The sequence below is a fragment of the Gossypium raimondii genome, chromosome 5, assembly GCF_025698545.1.
Source record: "Gossypium raimondii isolate GPD5lz chromosome 5, ASM2569854v1, whole genome shotgun sequence".
NCBI lineage: Eukaryota > Viridiplantae > Streptophyta > Magnoliopsida > Malvales > Malvaceae > Gossypium > Gossypium raimondii.
Window position 1 is genome coordinate 16802857 of NC_068569.1, and position 10744 is coordinate 16813600.

A 10744-nucleotide genomic window follows, 5' to 3' on the forward strand; every position below is an offset into this window, starting at 1 on the left:
TTAACGAACCACTTCCACTCTTTCGATCAAAAAACAAAACAAACCACTTCCACTCCAACTAAACAAGTAAACTATAACTTTCCATACAAGTCTTCCCAGTGAGTTCATTAACATTCAAATGTCTGTAATTGTGCATTTAATATCGGGTTTAACTTTTTTTTACATGTTGTGGTGCCATACAGCTGCCACGTGAATTCACAGTTCTGTAATCTTTGTGATGGCCGACGGGGGATTTGATCGAGCTTTTTAAGGTCAAAAAGAATGTGGTGTGTGATCTTGGGGTTATATAAAGTTATTTTGTCACATTCTTAACACAGGCCTTCGCCTTACTGGATTGCCTCTCATGGAAGAAAGGTACTTTTTACTGTCATCGGGGATTATGATTTATGGGGAAACATTTCCTTTTTTTTCGCATAAGAAACATTTCTTAGCAAAAAAAACAAAATCATTTAAGGTTGTGGATTTTTTTAGTCTTAATCAAGATCATGTTTCAGTAATCAGCTTCGACCTCACCTGTTATTTTTTTCTTAACCACGAGTAATCCAATCGGTTTAGGATAGTTCACTTAAAAATTTAAACCCTATTAAACTAAAGCTTTAATTATTGTTTTAAATATTCTTTTAATAATTGAATTGTATAAAGTAAATTTTTATGCAAATTAGATATTATAGGAGGGCAAAATAAATTATCGAATTTGATTTTAAGTTTAAGAGTGTAAAAAATTCTCAAATTTTTCAAAAAAATTAATTAAGTCTTTTTTTTTCATTCAATTGGATACTTGAACTTTCAAAATGTATTAAAAAGGCCGGGTAGATTTTTATAATTTTTTTATAATGTTTAATCAATTTTAAATATTTTTATATATTTTATTAAAATTTAATATTTTTTATAACTTTTATTGATTTTTATCCTTTATAAATTTTTTTTGCCACATGCCACGCCGTGGTTGTGACACGGGGTGGTTTTAACTGAAAAAAATTAGAGGCAATTAACTTTAATGGTCAATTGTTAAAATTAACGATCGAAGGGCTTTTTTGATGCATTTTGACCGTTTAAGTACACAATTGAGTGTAAAAAAAAGAAGTAGAGGCTTAATTGCTTTTTCTGAAAAATTTTAAGAGCCTTTTTAATTTATTTTTGAAAGTTCAAGCACTCAATGAAAAAGAAAACAGTGACTTAATTATTTTTTTGAAAAAGTTTGACCCTTAAGCGTTAGTTTTATTAAAAATCATGATTATATAAAACTCACCGGACGGGTTTAGCCTAATTATAATTTGGGCTAACACGTTAACTCGAAAGTTAAAAGCCTTTTATGGGTTCTGATAAAAGTGGAAGGTACATTCAACATGAATGCAGAGCCCAAATAACTGTAGCTGTTGAATGACCCCAATTAGCACACAATAGAACAGAGAGAGGGCCCAAGGCCCCAAGCCTTGATTAGCATATTTCAACCGCCATGAAAGTTCAGAAACAGTTATCTGTGACAAAATTGAGTGTTGAAAGGTACGAAAATTGTGAGATCGAGTGTTGTGTTTTCTCCTATTTTTTCATCTTTGAACAACTGTCGTCTCCTTTTGCGCATACCCCAAAGTTCATCGAAACAAAATGTGAGATGGGTTCACCTTTTTCCTACAGAATTTCAAAGCATTACTTCCCGTATCGGTCATCTCTATAGTTTTAACTAAAGTGTGGCAATGGTGTGTGTGACTCGGTACAAGTACCGCTTAAATATGATCCAACCAAGTTCTGCTGCAGTAATAAATGCATTAATTTACGAAGAAGAAAAAATAATACAAAGAGCCGATCCAACGTCACAATCTTGAATGGTAAATGCAGTGCAACGTCAAAATAATGCTTATCCAAAAGGGTAGATGAACGCTTCGTCAACATTAAAGCGTAGGTAGCTAGCTAGGGCGAGACGAAGAAGATTTATTGCAGCAATCAAAACTATTCTGCTTGTGTGAGACGAAAGAAATATATGGTCTTAAAGTAGAAAAGGACCCAAACAGGAGAATGCATGGCTAAAAGTTAATGCTGCATAAATCATGAATGGCCATAGGCCATGGCCGGGGCAACGGTTATTTCAGCCCATAAATTCGAATGGGCTGTTAAGGTTAGTTGATGAATGTAATAAATGGAAAATAAGAAATGAGAGAAGCAACTTTAATGGAAGAATTTAAAAGCTCAACTTGTGTTACAAGCATCCTTCCAAAGGATGAACATATTTTTTCTGATACAAAGAGCAATACAGTAAACTTTATTGCCCTGTCATATTGAAACATAGTACCTAATGATGAGTGCAGATATGCAAATGATACAAGTTCAAAAGCGCACCATATCCTTTCAGAGCGGGATGTATTCATCTTTAAAGTAATTGTATCACAGTTGCATATATAAACCCATAATCAATGCGCACAAAATAGTCTAAAAAGGTCAATTAATTCAATTGAACTTACATAATTCACTAGGATTTGCCTGATATTTAAAACATTATGGGAAACCTATCTACTTGAAGCCTGGAGATCCAGTGAAATACTCTAGTAATTCATAGCTATCATCGTAAATTTGTAGATAGACTTTAATTTTATCTGTTGATGTAATTTAAACTGTACCATTAGATGTAGAAAAACTCAACTATAAATAGAAGTATTCCTTTCATTTGTATTCATTCATTCAGTTTTGTTTAATCAAATTGAGAGAACATTTACTTTAAAATTTTCTTGAGCCTTGGAAACAAAGTGATAAATTGTATGGTAGATGATAAGCACGTAACTAGGAAACAAAGCTAGTGGACGGGTGACAGGCTCCGAATGGTGTGGTGGTGCTGAAGTTGGAGGAAGGCGACAAGTTTAGATAAAGAGGAAGAGAGCCGCTAGCTTTATTCCATCCTTCTATTATTGAAACAATTAAGGTTTGAAGTTCATGTGAACACTGTACCTTAGCTACAACGTCTCTTCACTTTTACAATTTGGTTTGAAAACGCGATGCTGCTAGCTTTAGGGATAAGGAATAGTTTACGTACAAGTGATACCCTAACAAAAAGAAATCAAAGTGCTCTGTTTGCAGCGCTTTACTCTTTCTTTATTTCCTTGGTTTCAAAGTAATGTTTTTGTCTTTGACATTCTAATTACTTGGTAGACCAAATTTCTAAGGTTGTTTGCAAAATCATAACCCAACCTAGAACAAGAATAACTTCAAATTGATATTGTGCGCATCATTTTTCTGACAAAACTGGTGTTTGAATTGCAATTGTAATGTCAAAGTTTTAAACGTTGAACAACTCTACTTTGAGTTTTCAAAATGAACCCTTTCACCATAATCGTAATTGACAGCTTAACTGCTCAAATCATAATGGCAAACCTAAGCCTCAAGAATTTTACTTGTGAACTTATCTTCTTTGGCTTTTAGCTTGTGACAGATTAACACAATTTCCACTTAAGGTTGTGTTGTTGGTGAGTGGAGATTTTTGTGTTGTTGGTGAGTGGAGATTTTCATTTCAGTAGGAATAATGAAGGAAAAAAAGGGGGGAAAGTTGACTTAAAACCAATTAAATCAATGATTCAATCGTACCAAATGGAGAAAATAGTACAAGGAAAGCTCTTATTAGAAGTGAAAATAGGCCAACTTTGAGGAAATGTTCCTTGTATGGTTTAAAAAGATAGCAATGGCAAAGAAGTACCCTTAGTCAAGCAATCTAAATATGGTAAAATTACGTTCAAAAAGAATATCGTAAAATAATTTGATACAGCTATAAATGAAGAAATTCAACATCCCATTTCTAATTTTGACTAAATGCCAACGTAAATTTCAAAAGATTAGTTGTAACATTAAAACTTAGATCCCTCCTTGAAGCATAGGTAAGCAAAGGGCAGTTTTGTGAATAAATAGTAGAAGTTTGACCTAAATAGTTTAAAGCATGTAATAACAAGAACAAAAGAAATGCTATCTGAATTTTCTCATCTGAAAAACTTGGAAAAGCAAAGAATTTAGACACTAGCTGATGATAACTGAGAGCAAAAAGAGGGTGGGTGGGGGGAGGGGGGGGGGGGAACAATAATCAACATGCCAGACCAGCTAGTTTGACTTATTATTATTCTCCAAATTGAAAATGGACATATCTCCCAAACAATAATCAACAATATAGATTCTCTACCACTACCAAATCTGACTATAAAATCCCATGATTGCAACTTGAGTCTACAAAACGAACCGAAATGTAGCTTGGGGAACAATCACAAGCTAACAAAAGAACCACCCACACCATTCTCTTTTTTATTTTCCTCATCAAATCAAACTCCACTCAACACTAATTAAAATCAGCATCACCATCCATTGTTAATAAAGTAATGAAAGACTCTTTATTTGTTTATTGACTGCAACACTCATTTGCCTTCAAATATAAAAATAAAGTTATCAGAATTCAGAGCTTTGGTGGTCATTGGAGCAAATTAAAGTGATACTATCCTCGACAAGATCCACCACCATATTTGTATAATATTATATATGAAATGAACAAAAATTCTGGTAATCGAGTATAACAACTTTAATAAGTAGAACGATGAAAAGAACCCACCCCCTACTAGTCCTACTTAACATTGTCTTTTGGCAAAACCAAGAATGGGGAATCCTATATTGTCCTTTTAAACAACTAATATTCCCACTAATCAATCTAATTGTCTTGTTGGACAGTTGACTATCTGAACAACCCTACTTGAGGGGCTGGCTCGATTTAGATGACCATTGAAAGGGGGGGGGGGTGCGTCCGATGGATCGTGACGGGACTAAGATGACTCAAGAACCAAAGGTGCTGGGGAATCCGAGATGTGGCTATGATTGTGATCTCCTTCATAGGTTACAATCAGCATCATTGGGTCGTCCATAGCTCGCTCTACATGTTTCCTTGCAGGGCAGCCTCTTACGCTGCTACACTTATAATAGCCCCTGAAATTGCCCAAAGAAACGGGTAAGGGGAAACTCGGGTCTGAGTTAAGTGGACTGAAAAGCCTAACTAAATGAACTAACTCAGTGGGCAATTCAATGTACGATGCAAAAAAGTCAAATGAGATTTAAGGCCACCCACAATATGACAATTGCAGTTGAAAACAAAAACATTCAATGCAAACTTGAATTAGTTTGGAGGCTTTTGGTCAAGACGCAAATAAGTGAAATATCAGTTAATAGCCCATGATAAAAAAATAAAATAAAAAAACTTGAAAGGTAAAAAATTGAATGCAAAAAGAGAAGATATTAGCTCTTTGATTAAACAAAAAGGACAAAAAATTACACACCTTGGATGAGGAGAACCTTTGATTGGTTTCTGGCCATACTTTCTCCAGGAATAATCATCAGGAGGAATATCAGCCATCTTGGTGCTAATAGCTGGAACTCTAATGACTCTCTTCACTCTTGATTTCCTATATATATACCAGGAATTCAATCGCAAAGTTAAAACTTGAGAAGGGAATCGATTAAACCATCCAAATTAGTTTACATGAAGAATTTGTATGGATAACAAAGATGGAAAACCAACCTTTTTTTGGAGCAGTGGCAACGGCTAGAGGAAGATCCACACTTGAGAGCAGCATCGTCCTTGGAATTACACTTTCTCTTCAAAGAGGAAGAAAAATGAGGTTTACCAGAACAAGGGATATGGGAAGGACTAGTGAATTGAAAACCAGAAGACAAAGATGGATGCATGCTATCATTGTCCCCTGTTAATGAAGACATAAAAGAATTCCCATCAGACAAAGGCGGCGAAGATGAAAAATTGATAGCACTGGCCGTTTCATTTCTCTCCAAAAGACCAGTCTTTGGCACCAAAAGAGAACTGCTTTTACTCTGGTGGTGATTGTGAGGCAGAGGAGGCAACCTATGACCCAGACTTGAACAAAAAGGCTTAAAAGCAGACACCTGATTTTTGGCTACTTGAAGAGAAGAATCCCCTGACTCTGGTATCTTTTGCCGAGGTTGTCGTGCATCTTGTTGCTGGTGTTTCACCTCTTGGTCGAGATGACTAAGAGGAGCACGTCTAAATCGAGCATGTCCGGTTCTGGGCTGCCCCAATAAAGAAATAACCTTCTTGAAGGACTTAACAGTCTTATCTGTAATAGCTTGGAGTTCCGTCGCCGGCTCCGAACCCGACGGAGAAGAAGTTTTAGAAGAAGCATCTTGATTGTAAAGCTGTTGACTTTTGGACATCAACCTTATCAATTCTTCAACACCTTGAATCCCAGCAGTTGTAGCTTCATTCAAAGCAGTTTCCTCTATTCTCCTTACAAAACTATTACCACCATCGTACCCCATCATCAATTCCACAGCCATCTCTGTTCATCCAAGCAGAAAACAAAATTCCCAGCACCCCACAATTTCGACAAACTCAAAAGCTAACACAGTTTTATAGATAGAAAGAAGGGAATAATACTTGATAGAGAAGAAGAGGGAAACTGAATTGAAATAACGATGAAAAAGAACTGAAAAGGCAAACAAAAGAACGTGAAAGATGATAATGTTGCATAAAAAGGAAGGGAATGAAGTCAAACAGATGCCCTCCCTAATGCAAGGGCATTGGTTGGGTCACTGACCTGTTGCCTCTGTTACGTATTGCCCGTCAACCTTACCCTCCAATCAGATACTCCCGCGTATACAAAAATTTGTCAGCACGTTGACAAGCAGTTTTTAAAAGTGGGGTCCACTAACAACGGGCTAAAACCGGTTTGGAAGACCGTGTCGAAATGATGAAAAGAAAAAAGAGAAAGAGAGGGGACATAAGGTCAAAAGGTTGTGATTAGCCGTTGGATTAAAATCGTGAGTTGGAGACAGTGAGGTAGAGTTGACCTTTTGCAGGTTTTTCAAAAATAAATATAAGAAAGTCAGTATGGGCTCCAGTAGGAACGGCCCCACCTTCTTTTACCTGAAACCGAAAGCAACGTCAAACTCTCGTCCCACAAGTCACATTGGATTCTTTTATTCTTTTCAATAATCAAACAGTTTTTAATTCTATTATTAAAATGATTGTAATTTTAGTACCTACGATTCTAATACAAAATATCCAACCTAATTGATATCCGCCCTGTTGGGTCACATCACTATAAAATCTAAGAAACAAAGGCCCAAGCAGCCCAAGACAATTACCTTAGAGTATACCCAATAAATGGCAACCAACCATGAATTGCCAACAAGCCGAGGACAGGTATCAGAAAGAAAAAATGAAGCAGAAAGGCCTCCAAGAATCTTCACAGAGTAAATTTTTTCACTATTCATCATCTTCTTTTATACCTACAAGATGACTTTGGTTTAACTTAAACATCGAACAATAATTGGAGTGTTAACTCTTACGCCTTATAATTTACTCTTTCTTTCATTTTGCAGGATCTCTCATTTTATAACCCCAAACTCAAATCTATATCCATATCGAATAGAGCATGCATTTTTTTTTCCACTAAAATGTTAATTGTCACTAAACTATTAATTATCGTTAATGGTATAACGGTAAGCTGATGTGGCACGTTAAATCCTCATTCCAAACAAATATTTTAGGTTATATTATACAATTGGTCCCTATATTCTCCCATTTTGAACAATTTAATTTTTCTTTTTTTTATGTTCTTTTAACTTTTTTCATTCTCTTTTACTTCTCCTCTGTTTTCCTCGCTTCTTCATTTATTTTAACGTAGTTTTCTCAATTTTCGATTTGTTAAAAATAGTCCTTATACTTTTTTTGAACAATTTGGTTTTTCTTTATTTTCCTTTTTTCTTTCCCTTTATTTTTCTTTCTTCACATATTCTTCGTCAAAAAATATAATTTTGCCCATCAAATAAACCAAGTTATTGTTTCATTCACATGATTTCTAAATTGAATTTCACTCAAAATCGAATACCAATAATTTTTAATCAAGTATCGATTTGAATATAACCTAATCAAATATATAAAAAAACACATCCTTAATCAAATCTAAACATAAATTGAATTATTTATATTTTTAAAAAAATATGTTACCAAATTTTACAAAATCGTGTAAATTATTCCTTTCCATTTCTTTTATTTTCTGACGAATAAAATTAAACAAATGATAAAATTGATTCAAGCCTTTTTAGATATTCTCAAGCAAACTTGATTGGAAGCCAAACATGGATGAATCGAATAGAGAAAGGAAGCATGGAACCAAACTGGTTTGAGTAAAGTTGAGGGTAAGTTTCATATAGTGGTCGTTTTACTCATTGAGAGTGTAGAGCTCGTTTGAAGAACCCGTGAAACAACATAGTTTCAAGAGGGCGAGAATGTTGTAGGTAAGGTAGATAAGGTGGGCGTAGGGGTTGCTTAGGAGGTTGAGGGAACAGGTTCAATAAACTTTGTTGATGGTGGACTGCCATAAGTCACGACTAGCGAGGTCTTCGAGTGAGGCGAGCTTATAGACTAGGTCATTGAGAAATCCAATTTGATTTGTTAAAGCAGTGATAGACAATTAGAATTTGTAATTATGGGGTGAGAATATGCAAAACAAGTTTTGTTTTGGTTTCAGCTTTTGTCTTTTGTTTTTCATAAACATAAAAAAGTTTTAACAAATGGAAAATATAAAAAAAATTATGTTAAAAGAGATGGAAAAAGGAGGAAAACAGATGAAGAAGCAGAAGAGAATGGAAAAAAAAAGTTAAAAGAACATAAATGAAAAAAAATTAAATTACTTAAAACAAAAAAATATAGGAACCAATTTTATAACTTAGCCTAAAAATTTTGTTTGAAATGATGATTTAACATGCCATGTCAGCTTACTGTTACATTGTTAACGACACAATTAGAGGCTCGATGACTAAAATGTTACAACACGATAACATAAGTGACTAAAATGTAACTTGAGAAAAAAATAATTATTTTAGTAGTTAACCCAATTTAAAATTAGTATGCATAGTTAAAAATGGAATGCATAACGGTTTTTCTTCTTTACAAACATTTTTAGAACGATAGATGTAGTTTCTCAACACCTGAAAAACAAAGAAAAGGAAGGACAATGGAAAGAGGCTAAGCCAAAGTGGCCCATTCAGAAACAGAATTTGTATCCAAAATGAACAAAGAAATAACACGAAAAACCAAATGCCAAGCCCCAACCCTAAGTGCTGCGAATTCGAGGGACTAGAGAAAAATATTTAAAAAATGTTAAATTTTTCTATTAATCATTATACTAATAATATGCATAAGTTATTCTATTTTAATTTAATCACTTTATGTACTTGTAACTTTTAAATTTTAAAATTACAACCCTTATCAAACTTGTAGTTATTAAATTTTTAAGTTCAATTATGCTATTTTCAAATTTCGATGCAAGAAATATATTACTATATGTGCAATGCCATGTCAAATTATTATTTCTACATATTATTTATAAAAAATTCAGTTAATGTATGTAAATGTTATCATTTGCATAAGGATTGAAATTTCAAATTAAAAAGCATAAAGACTAAGAACGATCCAATTGAAAAACATGAAGTAAAACTTTAATTTTATACATAGCATAAGATTAATGGTAGAATTTAACTAATTAGATTTAATTGCTACCATGTGGATCAGGACTAAAGTTTTAAATTTTTAAAAATATAGGAACTAAATTTGACTAATTTAAAAAGTATATAGACTAAAAATGGTCAAATTAAAGTATATGAATTAAATCCATGACTAACACAAGGTATAAGGACTAGTAGCAAATTTTAACCAAAAACCCATATAGAAAAACAACAATGCCCAAATGTAGTTTCCCTTTTAAGTCAAAATATTGGTCCGAGAAATCCACTTAGGCTCTACATGAGTACTACACATTTGAATGATGATAAAAGTAATTGAGTAGATCTTAACTCCCATTTGGGCAGGCGATGAAATTGAATCTGGCGGGATTCGTTATTATAGTTATGAGTTTGAATACTGTAGTGGGAAGATTAAAATAATTATCACATATGCATTTGGATGCAAACATAACGATGGCAATAAAATGATAAATAATAATGAAAAAGTAAAATAACTATTAAATGCGTTAAATTTAATATATATTAAAATATAATATTAACATAAGAAATTAAGTACATAGATTATTTTTTTGTAATTAATATTATTTATAAGTATTTTATTTATATATTTTATATAAGAAATTAATATTATTTATATATTTGTAATTAATATTAGCAATGTATTTCAACCAAAAGATAAAAACATATAAATTTTTGCTAATTCGATTAACTGATCGAATTAATTGAAATATTTCGGTTTGATCAATGATTAAAATTTTTACATTTTGAGTATTTCGATTTAGATATTGACCAAACCGACCATTCTAAGTGACGGGAACGAGAACGAATATATAAACTGTGTTTTATTTCTTATGTTTCTATAAATTAAATAAATACTAAACATGTTTTCATTATTGAAAATATTTTTTTATTCTTATTTATCAATGGTGTTTTTAATTTTAAAATAAAAATGAAAATTGTTTTTGAAACAAAAGATATATATATTTGATGGTTTTTGAGCATTGAAAATCTGTTAAAGAGTGCTTTCCAAAACTGAACTCAACTTAATTTAATCGTTTTACCCGATCTCTTTGATGCAGACATGTAAGGAACAGTATCCATGTTATACGCACCACCAACTTGCATTGAATTTCCCAAAATCTTGAATGCCATTCAAAGAATAACTAGCAGGGAAACCCACGTTTGAGAACCATCTAGGAACAGCTGAACCAAACAATGATACGCAGACCAA

The 10744-nt window shown here is 33.1% G+C and overlaps 1 protein-coding gene across 1 annotated transcript; it reads right to left on the reverse strand.

Annotated features, from left to right (window-relative positions):
* Positions 1-4438: 4438 nt before the first annotated feature.
* LOC105770270 (probable WRKY transcription factor 7) lies at positions 4439-6535 on the reverse strand. The gene is made up of 3 exons (XM_012591392.2): positions 5531-6535; positions 5289-5414; positions 4439-4941 (listed from the first exon to the last, which is right to left on the reverse strand). Exons 1-3 carry the CDS (start codon positions 6319-6321, stop codon positions 4782-4784), a joined length of 1077 nt encoding a protein of 358 aa, XP_012446846.1. The 5' UTR covers positions 6322-6535; the 3' UTR covers positions 4439-4781.
* Positions 6536-10744: the final 4209 nt, after the last annotated feature.